The 21,275-nt window shown below is 32.4% G+C and overlaps 1 protein-coding gene across 1 annotated transcript in view; it reads left to right on the top strand.

Annotated features, from left to right (window-relative positions):
- Positions 1-1,120: 1,120 nt before the first annotated feature.
- Positions 1,121-21,275, top strand: part of LOC135836368 (uncharacterized) — an 85,069-nt gene continuing 64,914 nt past the window's right edge. Inside the window, exon 1 of the mRNA XM_065351162.1 lies at positions 1,121-1,288. Coding sequence (XP_065207234.1) covers positions 1,240-1,288 — 49 coding nt within the window. The 5' untranslated portion in view covers positions 1,121-1,239. The remainder of the gene's footprint in view (positions 1,289-21,275) is intronic.

Here is a 21,275-nt window from a genome sequence, read left to right as displayed (position 1 = left end):
CAAAGAGAATTGTTTTTAAGGAAGGAAGCAAACAATGAAATTCTTTATCAAAACAAGGTATTTTGTAGTAGAGGCTAACTTAATTTCAGAAAAATCTCTAATTTTAGAAAAAGTAGATAATCAATTTTTTATTTAAAAAAATTTACAAAACTTTTGTGATTTTATATTGAGAAACCAAACTTACTTACTTATAGTTACCTACTTACCAACCTGGACGACGACGTAAGTACCAAGAATTTCAGCTTTAAAGGCACCTGGCACTTCGAAAAATCATTTTGTAAGAAAAAATGTGGTATAAAACGCATTTATTTGTTATCATTTCTTTTGAGCATTTCTGTATCACTGATTTAAAAGTATTAATAATTGGAAAAAGTACTGCAAAGGCTGGAATCCTAAACCCCAATTATGTTACTACATTTTAGAAGCCTTGCAAAAAAGGACCGGGGAGGGTGATAAAAAGCAGAAATTTAATGATCCTTCATACAACACTTAATTGGACTAAAATGAAAAATTTATGAAAAATACGTTGAATTCTTGATCAGAAAAATTGTTTTTTTTCTTTCTTTCTTTCTTTTTTTCTTTCTTTCCAAGTGTCATTTATGGAACTCTCCGCGTCGTATTTAGTAATTATGTATGAGATGTAGATAAGACAGAACTCTTTTATTCAAATTATTTTGAAATTTTCTTCGACTTGAAACATGCTCTTGATTGTACACTTTTTAGTTCACTCGAAAAATGATTTATTCATTAAAAATGAACTGCTTGTAAGAAAGATTCTTAACGAAACGATGAATCTCGTGCAATATAGTCTAGGTATAAGTACTCTACGTTTGCTTCTCTTTTATAGTCATCGCTCGTAGGCCTATTAAATAAAATTACCGCTATAGGCATAAACACAGAAACAATTTCCATTTTATTTTTATATTTGTGCGTTGTTGATATCTAACGAATCTACAATACAATTAAAATTTCATCAAAGCTTCAAATTGCTATAGCGTAGTCAATCAAGCGATTCGGGCTTCTAAATAGCACCAAAATAATAAAAATTGAAACTCGAGTTTGCGCCTTGAACAGGTACAGACATACTCACTACGAGTATTTCGTCGTCTAAAACGTTTCATCACACGAAGCTACGGGTTAGTTTACATGTTTCTGCCAAATTTATACCTCTGCATTGCTCCTTAGCAGCGGAGACTCGCGTATTTCTCGATTTTGAAATTTTTTCGCACATTATCGAGAATGTTTATACATGATTTTTTTACATATTTGGCTCTGGTGTTATTTTTTAGTAAGTATTTATTTTAACGAGTAAAAATAATCATGTTGGTAGGCGTATAGATTTTTAGGTACGATACCGGCGATTTTTTTACACATTGCGAGTGTGTAAAATTATAAAATGATCATTTTCATCCGAGGGATAGATCATTCTTCATTATTTAGAAATTATAATGATCTGAGGGGCATTTTTTCATTTTATTTGTCATTTTGTAGATGTTAATTGGAATTCATAGTGATAGAAACATTTATACCTATTGATTTTTGCTTTTTAATTTCTCTTAGATTTCATTTTATGAATTTTAGAATATCTACCTACATAGATGTTTTGGAATAATTATACCTGGGCTACGAATAATTCCAAGTTTTATTGAATAATTCAACAAAAAGTCATAAAATATCATTAAGTCAATGACAATTGTTTCATCATTGCATCTCAAACTCTGAAAACTGGATTATGAATGATCTAAGTACATGAAAAATATTTTTAATTATAATTTAAGACTTGTTTTTGAAATTTCTAGAAAATTGCAAGAAATTGCGAGAAGATGTCTATGTGATTCACTGACTTGTTTGAGATAGAAATGTAAAAATTACTTCATAAAAATAGAATGTTAAAAAAAATATGCAGAAGATGTTAAAAGTGGAGATTTTTAAGCGTTTTTGTTAAGCAAATTGCAGAAAACCAGCCTAGTTCTCCTCTCGTTAGTTGAACTTGACTCATGAATTGTCAAAGTTCGGCCATTCAAATGATGATTTCATTTGAAAAAAAAAATCGCTCATTATAATAAACGAATTCATGTGGCCTCTCGAATCATATCGTTCGAAACTGAATCAATGGAAATGGCCCATAAATTTGAAAAGTTTGCTGATATTCGTATCAATAGAACTCTGCTTCTGAATGCCTTTTTCTTATTAATCACACTTAATTAATTTCGTATTCACGATACATTTGGAAATTTTAAATAAAGGGTACGAGTACGACTTCTAAGTGTAAAGGGTACGTAAACCTCCAGCGCCAGCCACGTGTTCGTAACTCGGTTACTTATCTGGCTGAATGGTCGAAGAAATCTTTGATATGTATTACGTATTCAAAATTAGCTCGTATAATTACCGCGACGAATTGAATTTTATACTTTGGAAAACTACGTAAATTTTATTAAACCGAAACTGAATGATTTTCAGCGAGTTATGTAGATATACTCGAAGCTTATAATAAATTAATCCGAGTATTCATAAATTAGAATTTCGAAAGCGGTGTAGATGCTCACTTACTTTAGACGTATCCTATATTGAAAATTTTCGCACAACTTTGCACCAGAGTGGGTCAATTTTGTAGTAAATTTTCAACGAAATAAGATGTCTTAAATAATTTATGAATACGTTATCATACCCTAGCGAATTTCAACTTTTAAAGCACTATTAAATATCCATTAGAATTGAAATGTGGTTTTTGAGTATTATATGAAGACTTTTATTGGATTGGTGGGAAGATTTATATCGTGAGTTTTTGCGAGGCGATTACTTAATAGGTCCCAATGTTACAAACATGTAATTGAGAGAGAACAAAAAAAGAAAGAAAATGAAACGATAGCGTCGATGCTGTAGTAAAAATTCTAGGTGCTAAAGAACATGCACGTTTATAAAGCATAAATTTTCATTCACATACGAATAGTTTTTATTTAAACGATGGAATATCCTTTTTCCCCAAGTTGTAATACAAAATAAGTTATTGATTACGTTTGACTAAACGATAATATGACTACATTTGTAAATCGAAGTCGAACACATTTGGCATTTTACAAAAAAAAAGCCGCCTATTTGGCGGATATTTTGCGAAAATATTTGCTCAAATTTTCTCTCTATGTTCAGCACTGTTCCTGTTCCTATACACGTAATCTCTGGTACCTACATAGACAAGCAAAAATGACGATGAACGCGTGAAAAAAGTTTTTTTTTTCGTATTTTGAAAGGAAACTTCCTAAGCCATTTGATCGAATTTAACCCAACTTTAAAATAAGATCAAGACAAAAATAATGAGAAACCGTAAGAATGGTGTTTTTTTCCTCTTGCGTTTTACCATCCGATACAAGATGAGTTTTTCCAGTTGCGTTGTTTAACTAAATGAGAATAAATTTATCGAAAAACAATTATACCTTGAGAATGTAATTAAATTGCTTAATTCGTTGTAAGAATACAAAATTAGGAGAAAGTTTTCTCCCTAAATTATTGTTTTAAAAGTTTTATAATTCGAATTGTGTAAAACTCGATGTGTAAATGTTTTTTAGTCGTGTTTGTTGTAATTAACATTTTGTTTGATTTTGTTGTGTTTTACCTATTGTATTTCTTGTACATAGTAAATCAGACTGTTCTGTTTCCTATTGTCTTGAGATTGCCCTTTTCTCTCTTTTTTTTCAGCAAATGGAAGCTGTTGTTTTTAGATCTCAAAATAACATCAATGTTGATTTTTGCTCAATTATGTTGAAAATTTCGAAATTTCAAATATTTTTAAAAAACGATGATATAAATTTCAGGGAAACGATATTGTCCTTTTTTTTTTTGAAAAAAATGAAAATCTCATCATTGTAGTTATCAGTTGTCACCTTTTTGAAGAAACATTCGAGGCAAATTGTCTATATTTTACATCATTTTCAACCTTCGATTTCACTCGAATTTTTTTCATGAGTTCTCTTTAATCTTTCTGAATTTCCAAAATTAAACTGACCATATAAACAAAAAATTCGAAATTTTAATGTTCAATATTGTGAAAAAAATTTCAAATTACATAATATGCTTCCCATGATGTTATCTGAATTATTGAAATCGAATTGTTTATTGAATCAATCAAAAAAGATTTTAATTAGCACGCCATCATTACCGGCTTCGGCGTGCGTTCGCGTTCAAGAGAAACTTTTTTTACTGGGAAAGTTATCAGAAAAAAGGAAGAGCTTGCGAGTTTGTTTTGATGGTAAATCCTGTATAGAAAAAGTGATGCGAAATAAGTTGCCTAACCAGTTTGCCGTAAATACGTATTATTATATGTTTGAAGTTGAACGGAAGATACACCTATCTCGTGTACTTATTCATCGACATTCTCCTTTCCACTCTGTGGATATCAAATTGCAAGTGAAGAAATCAAACAAGAATTGATTTTTTTAAAAGATGTATTCTATCTTTTTTCAAAAAATTGAATTTTTATACTTTTGAATGATTTTTGCTCAAATTTAGTACGGGGGAAATATGTACCTACCTCCCTCTCAGAATGAATTTGAGTGCTCTGATCTCGCTTAGATATTTTTTTGCAAATTTCTTTCAATGATGGTCTTGTGATTTTTGACCAATTAATTTCTTAGAAAAATATCTTACGAGTGTCTGAAATACTCGTAATTGAGGTTTGGAGAGCTTAAGATTCAAGTTCCGTGGTAATCTTTCAACTTTTCAAGTTAAGTTCATCAAAAAGTAAAAAGTACAAAACTTAAAAAAATTGCAGTGAAAACCTTATCTTAGTCTCCTTCCAACAAATTAATTTTCAAAAAAATTGGATTCCAACAGCTCTGAGGGGTCAAGGACCTCCCACTTTTGGCCAAAATTCTGAAACACGACCAAAATACCTGGCACGAAATTTGGGCCTCGTTTGACAGATTTCCGGAGGAATCGAGTCAAAACATCAGTTAATTTTTTTAAATTCTACCCAGCGCTGAAGACGAGTATCGACCTCAATGTCTCCCCAACCTATAAATTTGGAAAGAAAGTGAAGGACATTGTGGATCATATGGAAGCCAGATATGAAACTACAAGCAGATTCGAAATTTCGAACTTAGTATCCTCGAAGTAGATAGAATAGATTTCAAAATTGAAGGCTGGAAGGGTACTTGAGGAGGAGGGGTGTCGAGGATGCAGGAAAATTTGTGACCCTGGGAACTTTTAATTGCACAAATAAATCAAATTGGCAACTCTGAATGAAGAAGTAAACAAATGGGTTATGGGTGACATATTGCCAACCCAATTTTATCTCCTAAAATCCCTACTAATAGGGGAAGGCCACTATAGGTTATAAAAAAAAATTATTTTCTCATATTTTCACGTTTTAAAGTAGGTGTTCGGAAGAAAGTGGAAGAAAAATGTGAATTATTTCTCAGAAAATTTCGAGAAAAATAGTCTAGGAAAATGATTTTGCGACTAAAAATTGTCCATTTTTTGTGTAATTTGTAATTCAGATTGATTTTTCGATTTTCGGCAAATTTTTGAAAAAGACCGAAATAGTTTATTCACTGGTAAGATTTTATAAAAATGGTAAACCACGAGATAAAAATCTGAAATTTGGTTCGTATACCAACTAAAGTCGACCCCCCCCCCCCCCCCCGAATCGATTGAGACCATTTTGGAGTCGGTCTGGAGCCTCCAGCAACGGCAAATTTTTGAAAAAGACTGAAATGGTCTATTCACTGGTAAGATTTTATAAAAATGGTAAACTACGAGATAAAAATCTGAAATTTGGTTCGTATACCAACTAAAGTCGGCCCTCCGAATCGATTGACACCATTTTGGAGTCGGTCTGGAGCCTCCAGTAAAAGTTAGTTTTGTTTGTAGCACGCACGGAATTGACTCCGGCAGATGAAAATTTTGTCCTGAGATGTGGGTGACATGAATTTTTAGTGACCCAAATTCCAGCCAAAATTTTCCTACTTCTTTTAATTTTTATAACTGTAGGAGTTATGATTCCAGAGGAGAGAGGAAAGGGAGGGGGTAAGAATTGAGTTTGAGTCTGCTTTTCAAGTTTTAAAATAAAAACAGATATATCGACTCTTGATCTACTTTCGTCCACATCCATAGTGTATCCGCGCCAATGGACCAAACATGAATAATAAACATGAATGTTTAGAACATTTTTATTTTTATCTCGCATGTACCTAGGTATCTATCTACCTAGGTACTCGTGTTTGGTGAATGCGGTACCTACCTAATTTTTGTACCTATTCATTCAAACATTATTATTCTTCTGTTCGTAAACTTATGTAATTATTCTGTCAAGTTTTTCTCCCCTCTTCACCATCAATAGTGCCAGGAGAAAGTTTGTAGTTGGCATGAAGAATGATGTACTTAGATATCTACTTGTATTGCCTGCAACTACATTATGTTCAACAATGTCTGTCTACAGCAATCCTAAGAATTCCGCTTATTAAAAACAGATTCTACGTAAAAAAAAAAAAAGGAGTTAGAAATAAGATTTTTTCAAGTCATCGCTCCAACTTTCTCTCAAGAATAAGTTTTCATTGTGGAAAATTTTCATGAATAAAAAAATTTTTACGTGAGTTTTTTTCCTCTGTAATTTACTTACTCATCCGTATTTCTTTAAATTAGTTTTTATTAAATAGCTTTGTTTTAAAACTGTTTTATTTGTTTTGAGAAGTTTTAATTATAACAAAATCAGCATACAAATTTTAAAAAACTGCTGTTCGTTTGAATTTTGTTGGAGGCAATTGTTTATTATAAGTTTTTCCTTTGCTTGTATAATCGCAATTGTAATCTAAAACATGGTAGACGTGGTTTATGATGTTTTATGAACCTAGTATGGCCATAAGAATAGGTAGGTACTCGTATTCTCTAGACGTGGAAAAAATTTTAACAGACTGTTAGAGTCGACACAACTCTTCGAATACGAACATTCACCCTCATGTCTATTTATAGCCAGCTACAATAAAACGTCTAATTGATTTAGAAATGTACATATTTGAAATCTTTATTATTTTGGAAACGCTTTAATTCGTTGATAATTGAAGCTTGAAATGTCTTTGCATCGGTCTATTTACTTTGGAAAATAATGAATTCGCGTGGAATCTACAAAGTGTAGTTCTTTTGATTACAAAAAATAATAAAAAATGGAAGGAAATTAAAAACGCAAGGGCATAGCTGGTAGATTCTTTCTTCAGAGCTGATTTTTTTTTTTAGAAAAATATACGAATTATGTACCTACCTGTAGATAACTAGGTAATCACATTTTTTTATTTTTTTCATTTTTTGGGTGTGTTTTTTCTATTTTTTTTCTTGAAATTTTTCACGATTTTTTATGATTATGAGTTTTTATTGGAGCCTCTAGTCTTTTTGTTCAACTGTTTTGGTGTTTTTTTTTTCTAATTTCACAAATTTGTATGTCTTAATTTTTTAAAATTCATTTTCGAAGATTATTTTTGTTTCCAACTGTACTGGAATTTTAATAGCAAAATATAATCATACCTACCGACCACTTGACCTTTAAGAGACTCAAAAGTAAAATGAGATTGCTCGAACTGGACCCTCGTCAACATCTAAATGGTTTTCACAACTACTCAACCCTCAACCGCCATGGTAACTGCAATAGTTTTTACTTTCTTTTCGAAAAATTCGTCCACCTAAAATACCCATTCTGTAGTAAAAACAGAACATAAAACACTCTTGTAAAAGAATGTTGATCGAGTCGAGTATCGTAGTAGCTCATTTTCAAAATGGATTTTGCTACCGAAATTCGGCTACAATTTTGTGTAATTGTATTTTTTGCTCGATTCTGTTTCTACCTTAGCTACCTTTTTAATTCCGGATGAAATTAAAATTTCTCCTAATGACATAATGACCCATTGAACAAACGCGGTGAAGGGCGAAAGGAATTCCGAGGAGACAAAAAAATCAAACGAAAGTATCTCTAATGCACTTCGAATTGAAAAGATAATTCTCCAAAGTTATCTTATATTCAAAAGAAGCTATTCTAACGTCATTAAAAAGTCGATTAATCTTCATAAAAGAATTGTTAATCATTTTATTTGTCGCACTACTAGCGAAAAGTCATTAATTCATATTGCCAAGTTTTCCGAAGGCAGGTAACGCAAAACGTATTACCTACACAAAGGAAATTCTATTTTTTTTTTCTGATTATTCGTAACTTCGCCAAGGTTACAGGTACCTGAAGCAGGAGAGTATTGACAAACTTGTCTTTTTTGTTTCCGTTTAAAAAGTGGTTTGGGAAAAATTATCGATGTAGGCGCATAACGACGCGATAGGAAAGTTTATTTTTGGCGGGAAAATTGAGTTTTTATCGATAAACCGAAGCGAAGAATTCGCCCATGAAAATACAAGTATGTACGGTAATTAAAAAGTTGAACGTGTTCGAGAGATGTGTACGGGAATTTTGGAAATTTATCGGACCGGGAAGGAAAGAGGGGTTCACTGACTCGACTTACGATAAACCTTTCGAAACTGCGACGTAGTACGAGTATTTTCTATCTAACTCTAAATCAACGTTATAACTTACAAATTAAGATGCGTCGTCGCAAGGATATAAATTTTCGTATGTTTTAAGTGGATGAATTTGCTCGCAGTGTGTGTACGAAAGAAATAGAAAATGGATAATGGAGAATTTTTCACCATAAAATTTCACACTTGGATTGAAGAATCGTCTTGTAATAAGTTTTCAAAAGGTTTAATTATCTTAGCGATGCGAGATTCTTATAGCTCCGTATATAAGATGAGTATCGTTTTTATTAAGGACTAATTCGTCGATTAAGGTCGCAGTTGGTGGTATATTGAATGTTCTTTTCGTATATTCTGCTTCATTGAACACCCGGTGTTTTTCTTCTTTCGAAGGTATTTTGGTCGCGGAAAGAACAATTTTTTGAGAAATTTTATAAACCTAGTAATGACTGGAGCAAACACCTACTCACATCTAGGAATTTTTTTTTACTTTTTTCCCCGTTTTTGAAAAAAAAAACAAAAAACAAAAAATCAAAAACACAGTGGACAATGACATGATACAGGGTGTCCACAAGCCTGGAAAATCTGGAAAACTTGGAAAAGCCAGGGAATTTTGGTTTACAGCATTTTTCACTCAAAAGTTGGGGAATTTTGTGAAAGGTTACTTCAAACAGATTTTTCCATTTCTCATAATGGAAAAATTCACCTTCGCTTTGCTCAGGCAATTTTTCGCTGGTCGGTTTTGTAATAAATTGCCAAATTCCCAGAAAGTCTTGTTTTTTGCAAAAATCGTTGAAGTCTTGCATTTTATCAACTTATGAGTTATGAGTATCATTGATAAATCTCGCTCTTTAGCGCTAAAATGTTTCGCTTTTTTGATTAAAATGGTTAAGAAGATCTGCCTTTTACTGAAATTATTGCGAACGTCTCATTTTCTGTCAAAAATAGCAAAACGTTTCGCTTTTAGCCTAAATTGTCAAGAATTTTCTTTTTTTTTTTTTTTTTTTGTGAAAAAGATGCTAAGAATTGTGCTCTCACTCTTTTCCAATAATAGTTCTAATGTGTCGTTTTTTCGCCAGAAATTGTTTTAAAAAAAACTTTTCTTCTGCTGAAATTGTCAAAAGTCTCGTATTCATTGCCAGAAATCGCAAAAATTCTTAATTTTTGGTCTAAAATTACCAAAAAAAAATGTTTTTTTTTTCAATCAAAAAGTTGCTAAATATTTTGTATGTACTTACTTACTTCAACTTTTTTGGAAAAAATTGGAAAAAGGAATTGCCAAAATGTCCTACCTTTTGCTGAAATTAAACATAACAAGTTTCTATCGAGTTTCATTTTTAGATTTTAATTAAAAACAAAAAGTTCTGTTTTTGATAATTTTTTTTTACATTAAAAATATTACCCATGTTTATTGTTTATTCACTTTTTTGGTTACTTTTTGGTTACTTTTTTGAGCGTTTTAGGTTACTGAAGTCACTTTTTTTGGGAAAAAAATGTACAAGCCCTGGAATTTCAAAAAACTATTGATTAAATTTGAGTCATGTTGACATTAAAAAAATATATTTCTTAATGAAGTCGTCCTTTTTTTAGGAAGTAAATTTTCCAGAGCTTTTGCCCTGGCATCGCTCAGGCTATTCAACATCAATCAGACAAAAATAAAGAATATGAAAAGACAAAAAGGCGAAAAGGCGAAAAGACGAAACGACGAAAAGACAAAAAGAAAAAAGATGGACAGATAGAAAGATGGAAAGACATGGCAAGATGAAAAGACAGAAAGACGGAAAGAAATGGAAAGATGGAAAGACAGAAAGACCGGATGAAAGAATGAATTACCTAATAAAATATAAAATAAAAAGAAATTTCAGTATTCAGTTCAGTATTCTGTCCAGTTCATTATTCGTTTCAAGTTCCAATGAAAAATGTTTGAGGGTTCAAATAAAAATTTTAAAAAGTTTTGAAAAATTATCTTCTTTTATTCTGTCTATTTTTTTTTTTTTTTTTTTTTTAATAGAATATATTTCCGATCTTTTTTCATTTACAAATAATTAGAAGGTGAATGCGAATTATTAATACAATTTTTGTTCTTTTAACAGTACGCCTATGTTTTTAAAAATTTTGATACTATCCATTGAGCTCAGCATGTTAAAATCTTGATTTTTCCCACTAAAAAACAAAAAGAAAATTTTCCACCAAGTTTGAATAAGGGGCGCCCTATTGAGCACACAGTCATGCTTGTAAAAAAAAAGGCACAACTGTAGATCTACGAACAATATTTGGAGCTCATGATGTTCGAAAAAAAATTGACACACTCCCCCCCCCCCACCTGATTGCATGTGTGATTAATTTTTCAAGAATGTGGAAAATTGGAGAAATTGGTCTGGAAAACCTGGAAAAGTCAGGAAAAATCATTTCCAGAAATGAGTGGACACCCTGTTGAGACATAAGGTTAATTTGATGTACATTGGGTTTGAAAAATGAAATTCTTTGAGAAGTTTTTAAAAAACAGCTAGGGTAACTTTTTAACCGTGTACTCGTGATTAGTTTTTTTTAGGAGACTTTTGTTCTTGAGTAATTTGTCGCCAAAGTTTAATAATTTTTGAATTGCTAATATCAACTCGAACATCTATCTATCTGATTTCGAACAAATTTCACCATAGAACATATCAGTAGGGTCCAGTCCTATTGGAAATGCCCAATATTATGTTTCATTGAACATCGTGTAAAATCAATAATAAATAATATGAAAACGAAAAACATCTTTTTGCTGTTGGATTTAAGACCAAAATGACTGAAAAGATGTACGTATTTTCAATTATCTATGTAGAATGGAGCCTTTGGAAGGCTGAACTTTCATCCTTCTCCTCGTGCCCCCTCCTTCTTTTCTACCCAAAAGAATAGTTAAATAGGAAACTTAATAGCTATGTGACGCAAGTAGTATTTAAATAGGTACCTACATATTCAACAATCAATTTATGTATTTAAAAAATTACAATCAAACAAAACAGAAAACAATATTTCAAAAAACAGAAACTAGCATCAGCAGAATCGTATCATAAACACCATCTCCACCACCAACACCAACACCAACAACAACAAAAACAACATCCACTTTAAAAAACAAATGTGTAATTGTTTTCAACCTCAAAGAGAGAAAAACTACGCAATTTATCGTTTGATATAATTCTGTGTGTGTGTTTGAAAAGCGTAAAGAATTCATTTTTAGAATTTTCCTGGTTGTACTCGAGGAACGCGGAAATTCGAAAATTTCCAAAATATTATTCGACTATCGCGATTATCGACATTGTGTCGTAATGCAGATATTTCAAACAAAAATGCTTTAATCGAAAATCCACATAGATGGGTATTTCATTTTTAACTATGAAAATTACGTAGCTCGTGCCATAACTTATCCACGTTATTTGACTTTTTAGTTCAAAACTATAGTTATTTTAAGTGCCTTGGAACAATTATTTTTTTGTAAAGTAGATAGATACTCATAATTGACCCCCAAAGGCTGAATATTAATAGTCGTGATCGACTTTTATATATGTACTAAGTTATTCTTGAAAATTACTTTCCTAATAATAAATAATTCTGAAAAACTTTTTTTCAAGTATTTCGATGCATTAAATCAAATTCAAAATGTATTCCAAAACAATTTCATTTCCCTTCAGCGATCAAAATACCTAAAACTAAGAATATTACTCATCGGGGAAATGGGAATCGAGTAAGTTTTCTTCCTTAATACAAAATTCCGGTGTAAAAATAAAACATCTAATTTAAAATCAATATAACATTTTTGCAAGAAACACGCGTATAGTTGAAATATTTCCGCATTATGCATTCAAAGTCGCGTCAGATAGTCTGTAATTTTCAATTAACGATAAAATGTCAAGGCAAAAATGAAATTCCAACGCTACCTTCTGGCCATTTTTTTACCAATTTTAATTCGTTAAAAAACGATTCGATGTGTCGAATAAACCACGATGATAGAAATTCTTCGTGGTAGGTACTCGTTTCAATCTTTCTTGAGGGAAAAATTTACTCCCTCGAGAGAACCATTTTTTTGCTCGTTTGAAACTCTCCGAGTCTCCGAGTTGGTTATTGCCATTAAAAAATACATAAATAATATGCCATATCAGTTCAACTTACGATTCGAGTACAGTGTTCGTCTCGTAGTTAAAAATAAATTGAACTGGCCTACCGCAGAGATGGGCATCGTGGTCAGCAAAATAATTTACCAATTTGATGTAATATAGGTACATCTAATTGCCTACCTACCTATTTTCACAGTGGGATAATACGAATGAGGAATGACAAAAATTGCAAAAATTCATCGCGTGAATTTCATACCAATAATTCGTGTTATCTTAGCTAGAAATTGAGATTGATGGTGAAAATTTTTTAATTGGCAATCAAGTACATTTTACGATTTGAGATTTTAAAAAAATGGTCAGTTGAATATGAACAAACATTATTCATATCCTCCTCATTTCCATAGAAAAGATTTGTCTTGAAACTTGAAAACCTTAAAATGAAATTTCATGTGGTTTTTTATTTTTAATGCCATCATTCAAAAATTATTATGCCATCTAAGAAACCTTAAAAAAAAAAAAAAAAAAAAAAAAAGTTGAAGGGATTTAATTATGGCAATAATCACACACATCAAAACAACTAGCCATCGCTCAAGGTAAAAACTCCTCTCATATGTTCCAAATTTAGCATCCAGCGTAATTCTTCTGGCTTCTTTCGATCAAGTTCAATGTCAACGAGCACCAGAAAACTGAAAAATATCCCTCTAATTAACACCACCCTCGTGTACTTCGTCAATGAAACCCATTAATGTATGTAGTTTATCAATCGCAATTCGCAACGAATCAAAATGAAAAAAATGAAAAACTATCCTCAATCCTCATACGTTTCAATTCCACTCTCTAAACGTTAATCATTCTCACTATACAAAAACATCGGCTGAATTTAAAATTTATGAAATCCAATGACACTAAACTTGAATTTAATCAGATTCAGGTCTTGAAACAGATGGGACATATCACTTTCAATTACCCTTCTTTTTTTTCTTTTTTTAGAGAGAGAATTTTCAATTTATCATTCACACGCCAACAGTTGTTTACACTTTTATATCAAATATCACCTGTAATCTAATCCAATTGGAATTCCATTTTATAATTCGATAGGCTAGATTTTTCGACGAATTTATGTGTAGGTCTACCTCATACATAAGTATAGGCTTGTAGTCTACATAATAAGATGATTATTTTCGCGGAAAGAAATGAATATGCCTACGATATTTTTGCAATTTGAACGCAATCGAATATTTCCCGCCGAGGAAAATATTTTTGATTGGTTTAAAATTCGAGTCAAGCATTTTTTTTTCTTTTTTTAGGGTTTCGCAAATTCGCAAGCTTTTTACCTATACCTTTTAATTTAAAAGTATTAAATTATAAAGCCTACACCTTTTTCACAATTCGTAACGAATAATACTGCGTCTAAATTTCCAACCAATTCTTATATCCCTCTTTTTCAATCAAATTACGACTCGGGGATAGGAGGGAATACTTCGTCATTTGATATGCTAATTATATACCAACACCACAGACGAAAAAATATCTTGAGAATCGCGATGAATATTCGACAAATTTACATAAATTTTGATTTTTCATTAAAATTACAATCCATTTTTTTAGAAATGTTGGAATTTTGAGCGTTATTTGTCGTAATAAGTTTATCTCCAAGTTTTCAATATTACTCGTATAAATTTGTATGTACCTAGGCGAATATTACGGATGATCGCTGACTTTTTCGTATTACAGACGCATTAAAGTTTTAAATTACCTATCATAGTATAATAATTTGTTCCAGTAACCGATGAATCGAGACGACTTCTAGGTGAATGCCTGAAAATTGAATTAATTTATGGCCAGGCTTTATATGTAATTAGTCGCCTATCGCTGTATGTTGTAGACAGACGCTAGCTGGGTGTTTTCTTTTTCTCATTTTTTTCGAATACCCAACCAAACATTAAATTAATTAAGAAAAGGCTAATTTTACAATATTGTCTGCTTGTTCATGTTCAATTTAAAAGCAGCAATAGCACCTGAAGTCAAAAATTAGAATGCATTTTTTACCGAGTTCTCAGGTGTCAGGAGCGAAATCTCTTCCTTGTAATTCATAATTATGTTTTTAGCTTAAAGCTCGAATAAGTATAAAATGTAATTAATAGAAACTCTACACAATTTTTCCAAGTGTTCAGAAGTCTGAAAAAATTTCCAGACGTCATTTCTGAGAGTTTGGCACTGGTACATAGTTTATTTACATGAATGAAGTCACTTATAATTCACTAAAAAATATGCATTATCAGTACCTATCAGAGTCCTGCATGGTATAGTTGATTCAACTAGTTATCTGTGGGAGTATTCGAATAATCTAAACTATGAGTTGTCAACTAGATAACTATTGACAGCGCGCGCATCAAATAGTTACCAACTACTCCCAACTCCGGTTACTTTGTACGGTATGGTTAACTAGCTAGTTGATTCAACTATTCCTCGTTGTGTTAGGAGTACATAGGCAAGGGGTGACGAGCATACCTATTTCCGATAGGGCAAAACGCCCTGACGTCACAAGGTGTATAAATGGTGGTATCTCTTGATTCCCCTTACATATTGTAGGCTACATGCTAGTGATTGTTCTGTCCACTTTGCATTTTGATATGCCAAAACTTTCAAACCAACTCGAGGATCCCTTTATTTTATGGCTCTAAATTGTAGAGGATTTTGTCCCCTTTCCAACGGTAATAAATTTTTTGAAATCCTCAAAGGTCTTCCTTGAGAAAATTGACTTAACGAGCCGAAAAATGTAGCCAATTCAACATATTTTTCTGTACTCTTTGAACTTTGAGGCGACAGAGCTTTTAAACCATCTCGAGGACCCCATTATTTTATGGCTCTAAATTGTAGAGAAATTTGTCCCCTTTCCAACGGTAATAATTTTTTTGAAATCCTCAAAGGTCTTCCTTGAGAAAATTGACTTAACGAGCCGAAAAATGTAGCCAATTCAACATATTTTTCTGTACTCTTTGAACTTTGAGGCGACAGAGCTTTTAAACCATCTCGAGGACCCCATTATTTTATGGCTCTAAATTGTAGAGAAATTTGTCCCCTTTCCAACGGTAATAAATTTTTTGAAATCCTCAAAGGTCTTCCTTGAGAAAATTGACTTAACGAGCCGAAAAATGTAGCCAATTCAACATATTTTTCTGTACTCTTTGAACTTTGAGGCGACAGAGCTTTTAAACCATCTCGAGGACCCCATTATTTTATGGCTCTAAATTGTAGAGAAATTTGTCCCCTTTCCAACGGTAATAAATTTTTTGAAATCCTCAAAGGTCTTCCTTGAGAAAATTGACTTAACGAGCCGAAAAATGTAGCCAATTCAACATATTTTTCTGTACTCTTTGAACTTTGAGGCGACAGAGCTTTTAAACCATCTCGAGGACCCCATTATTTTATGGCTCTAAATTGTAGAGGATTTTGTCCTGTTTCCAACGGTACTACATTTTTTGAAATCCGCAAAGGCCTTCCTCGAGAAAAGTGACTTGACGAGCTGAAATGTAGAAGTAAACGGCATTGTTTACAGCTAGACTTGTAAGGTTTAGCCCACAAAACCAAGGGTACAAGTATGCAACCTGAAATTCGCGTTTTGCCCTATAAGATTTCGGATAAATATGCTATAGGTGGGGATAATTCAACTAGTTGGAATAGTTATTCCAACTAGTTGAATAGTTACTTGAATAACCGTCCGACAATTAAGTTAGTTATCTGCGCGTCAACTATAACAACTCATCGTTAGACAGGTTGACTATTGCCTGCGATGAGTCACCTCTATAGTTAACCGGAGTTAGCGTTGCCAACCAACTAGTTATAACTATTAACTATACCGTGCAGGACTCTGGTACCTATCTTATGACTCAAACAATAGTCATTACCAATAATTTACCAAACATTGCCAAATTACCATACAATTACCAGTATTTGACAATAATTGACTCATGATTTACCAAAAGTTACTTGGATAATGACTAATAATTAACCAAAAACTACTGAACAATTTACTGAAAATTACCGGGTAATTTACCAACAATTACCCGGTAATTTACCAAAAATCACCCGGTAATTTACCAACAATTACCCGGTAATTTACCAACAATTACCCGGTAATTTACCAACAATTACCCGGTAATTTACCAACAATTACCCGGTAATTTACCAAAAAATCGCCCGGTAATTTACCAAGAATTGCCCGGTAATTTACCAAAAATTTCTTAGTAACTTTACTAAAAATTACCCGGTAATTTACCAAAAATAACTGGGTAACTTACCAAAAATTATTTGGAAAATTTCAAAAAATTACCGGTAATTACCAAAAGTTACTAGGCTATATAAATAGAAATTACCCGTGATTGTCAAAAATGTTCAAAAAATTGAAAAATTACTTGATAATTTTTACCCGAAATCACCTTGTAATTTACCAGAAATTACTTGGTAATTTACCGAAAACTACTGAAATAATGAATTTTTATCCTTTTAAATTCAATCACTCAGTAAATTAGGACTCTAAAAGTGATTTTTGATTTCGATGGAAATGGCCTAGATCGACGCAAAATTACAAATTTTCTCTTTTAGAAGAAATTGTGTTAGAGAAAATGCGTTACAAAACGTGACGTTAGGAAATTCATCATTAGTGAATTCAGTTTTTGAAAAAATGACACTGAAAAAATTTGTTATTAGAGAACGTGCGTTAGAGAAAACGTCGTACAATCTCTCTAAAAAATTGAAAAATTGCTTGTATGATGCAATTTTTTTTTTTTTTTTGGATCTCAGTCAACACATCTTGATAGTTGAATTCTAACAGGCTTTTACCAAGTTATAGATTGATTATTGAAATATTAAAATTTTTTGCAAATTATCAAAACATAACACTTGGTATTTGAGAAGGGATGAGAAATATAAAAATTCAAAATAAAATTTGGGAATGTAATCAATAAACCGCTTGTCCATCGTTATCTTATTTTCGGCAGTAGTAAATTGGTGAAAGTTAAACTTCGCCACCCTCGAGCACAAAGCGAAAGTTTTTTCCCCTTTCAACGAGCAGACTTTAAAAAGTGAAAAAAAAAATACCGAATGGAAAAATCTCGTGTTTAGGGACGAACAAAAACGAGTAGGTTAACAGAGATAATATAAGAGCTTTTCAAATGTCTTGCCAAGTTTTCACTGACAGCTTAAAACTGTCTGACAAATCAAAAGTACTTTAATCCATTCAAGCAGGAAATAAGTGGTCGGACTTATGGATGAAACTGTATCGAGTTTTAATTCCAGAAAAATTACGTCTCATTTTTATCACTTTTCAAACACACCGGACAGGGTATTCGGGTTTTATGCGAATCTGCCACCATGCCACGTACCTACCAATTATACGAATGAAAAAAGCAGAAAATTATTACGTATACTGAAGTTTCTCAAGTAGGTATTCATTTCAACTCGCATGATCCTTTTTCGCTCGGTCGGTAATCATTACATTCTCATTTCATCGTACATATATATATAAAACGTCGAAAAAAAATACCTTACACGAGCTTTCCAAATTAACGTCACGTTTTTCGAAAATTTCTACCTCGAAATTTTTATCAGCTTAGACATTTTCAGTAAAAAAGGTGACATTTCAAATACTCGCGTCATCAGCTGCAGTTCTTATGAAGCTTTACAAACGCGAAAAAAGAAAGAGAAAAAATACCCCCAACTTGGCTATTTTTGTCGCATGCTCCTTTTAGTATACTAAATCGAATGTATATTCCGAAGGAAATTTATTCTCGAGGGAAATTTAAGTGCGGTCGTTGTATTTGTCTTCTCGGCCACTGATGTTGTGATAAATCTTACACAGTTGAGAAATATGTTGTTCGTTTTTGTTAAATAACTCATCCTTGTTTATACACAAAACGTAATTTTCGCAATTCCTGACAATTGAAATACTTTCTCCATTTACCTACAGCAGAGTATTTTTCCCTGTGCTGCCGTTTTGCAAACGACGCGATGTCCTCAGTAAAGGGTTATAGGTATTTCTATTGAACTATTATTTAATCGACCGTAATTCGTTTAAAAGCTAAGTGAATTGATTTCGAAGCGTGTTTTTGTGTTTTATTAGCATAATGAATAGCGATAGCGATTTGGTAGTAAAAGTTTGAGGTTATAGAACATAAATAGGTATCTAATTAAAATTATAGATATGTTTTCCTTATCCGAGTATTTAAAATTTAATCTCAATGGGACCGATAATCCATGCCGTCCTTGGAAGAATTTTTAAATGTGCAGGCGTCTCAGATTTTTTTATTATTTCCTAAATCCAAATTTTGAAAAGGAATAATGAATTATTTTAATAAATTACAAAAACGAGCCATTTTAAAGAAATTCTTTCAAATTTGTTGGTTTGGGACTGGATTTGAGAAGTCTCAAAAAAGATGAGCTTGACCCAAAATTCGCTTCGGTTGGGTGGGGATGGGGGCCGAGTTGAAAATTTAAAAAAAGTCAAAATAGGAATCAATCGGAAGAAAATCAAAAGTTGTAACACATCTAAAAGTCAGTCTCTTCGAGAAATTTGGAATTCGGAGTGTTCTAATAAGGGGTTTCGTGTTTTTGACTTTGAAAAACATTGTCACATCCCCCTCCAATTCCTACAAATATGACCAGGGAGGCTGGTATTTAGAGAGCTCACTCCCTCTGCGCCCATTTAAAGCTAAATAAAAGTGGATTTTTAGGCATTTTTCAACGGTTATTGATTTTTTGTACAATCGCTAAAGCCTGCCAATTTAGATTGCAAATTTCGAATTTCGCATCACTAATTTCTTTTTTGAGATACGCCAATCAAAAATACTTATTCATCTACTCACCTTCTCCCATTTGTTGATGAACCACAATAGCCCACCTTTTCTTGTCAAAAGCAAAAGAAAACCAGGCAAATGAGAATAGTCCCGAGTTGCCGTTTGAATGAGTTTCTTTTGTAGGTACTCAAATGAAATAAATAGCATTTTATTTTGTTTTTTACCCTTCTCTGCAATTTCTTTGTATTTTAATGTTGTCTTTTTTGCAACATTTTAGAAAACTTCTACAACATTCTCTCTCTCGACCATTAATTTAATTTACGAGGACTTTCGACTTTTGTGTTATTGCACATATTTTCGTAGGTACTGTAAGCATAAAGGCTTTTAAGATTAACCAAACCAAGGGGGAAATAGGCAAAAAGTTGCTGGTCTTGCTAAGAAACGTGCTGGTAATCAGCTTATAATAATGTGAAGGTAAATTTCCAAAATGTATTCCAACTGAAGAAAAAATTGAAAAAAAATTAATGGACAATTTGGTTAAGCTTTCGCGTAGCTTTTTACTCCAGCTTTGGTATTAAATTAATAATGAACGTGAGCTTAATTTCTATCTAATGGAACAATAGACTAAAGCGCAAAAGTTACCAAGGTGCCAAGTATAACCGCGAATACATTAATTTTACGTAGCTTTTGCTGCGTCTGGCGATGTATTTCAAGATTGTTAGGCATTTTTAATTGATGGAGGCCGATTTGCTCGCAATTATTCTCGATCGATCGTGTTGAAAAGTGGAATACGTACAAGTTGAGAAGGTGTTAAATAGCGATTCGATGCGTTTGCTGGAGAATTTACAGCCTGAAGATATTTTTGATGTCGAAATCATCGATTGATGTGTGTTAAATTGTTGAATTATTCATCAGATCTGGTACGTTTTGGTTTCGCAATTTGTTGGCGAAATTTTCTCAATTTGTAATCCATCTAGTTTTTTTTTCCAAAGAGCATGGTGTATGGATTGTTTAGAATTTTAGATTCGTTTATCGCGTGGAATTAGCTGGAAGCCTACCATGATTCATCAATTTGAGATTTCTTTCACTCTTTGTATAGGTATAGATATACAGGCGTAATTTCATTGTTTATTAATAGTAACAGCAAAGCTTTTGTAATTTCGCTTACATAATGATGATTTATTAGTTGAAAGCTATTTCAACCAACGTTGATGTATACCTACCTTTCACATGAACATAATTTGATAGGTATGTATTTAAACGAGAAAAAAAAGAACCACCAACCACAGTATACAGTACACCTAGGTGCCACATTATAGGATATTTTTCGTCATTTGGCAAGTATTTAGCATGCCGGTAGTGGTAATATTCCTTTGTGAAGAGAGGCAAAGAGTAAACCTTTCGTATAGAATTATCCATTAATCAAATTCATCGTTCGGGACACACGATATGAATCTAGCTATCTACCTATGATTCATTTGTTGCGCATTCGAATCAAGTCGCCTCTATTTCGAAGTGTAAATTGAATTCACCTTCTATATTCCGAACGCGACCAACGGAGCGCCGTTATTTTATCACCTTGAATTTGCGCCTGGTTAACGTTATTCATTATGAGGTGAAAATTTTCATGCTTTTTGAATAAGTATTTGTCTAGTTTATTGCTTCGATATTACTCTACATCTCAGCTGGAATGCTTACGAGATTTACGTAGTTTGGCGAACGCGCATATAAAAATGAAACTTGAGCGGTGAGAAACTCGTAATATTTTGACGAAATGTGTCCTCGCGTGTTCATTTGTTTATATGGCAAAAAATTTTGTCGTTTTATGTACTTATAAGGTAGGTACTTGCCATTTTCGGGCCGACTTGTTTTTAACTTTTTATGGGCT

This window comes from Planococcus citri, chromosome 2 (genome assembly GCF_950023065.1).
Source record: "Planococcus citri chromosome 2, ihPlaCitr1.1, whole genome shotgun sequence".
NCBI classification, from domain to species: domain Eukaryota; kingdom Metazoa; phylum Arthropoda; class Insecta; order Hemiptera; family Pseudococcidae; genus Planococcus; species Planococcus citri.
The sequence above is the reverse complement of the archived record's forward strand: the minus strand, read 5'-3'. Positions and strand labels throughout refer to the sequence as shown.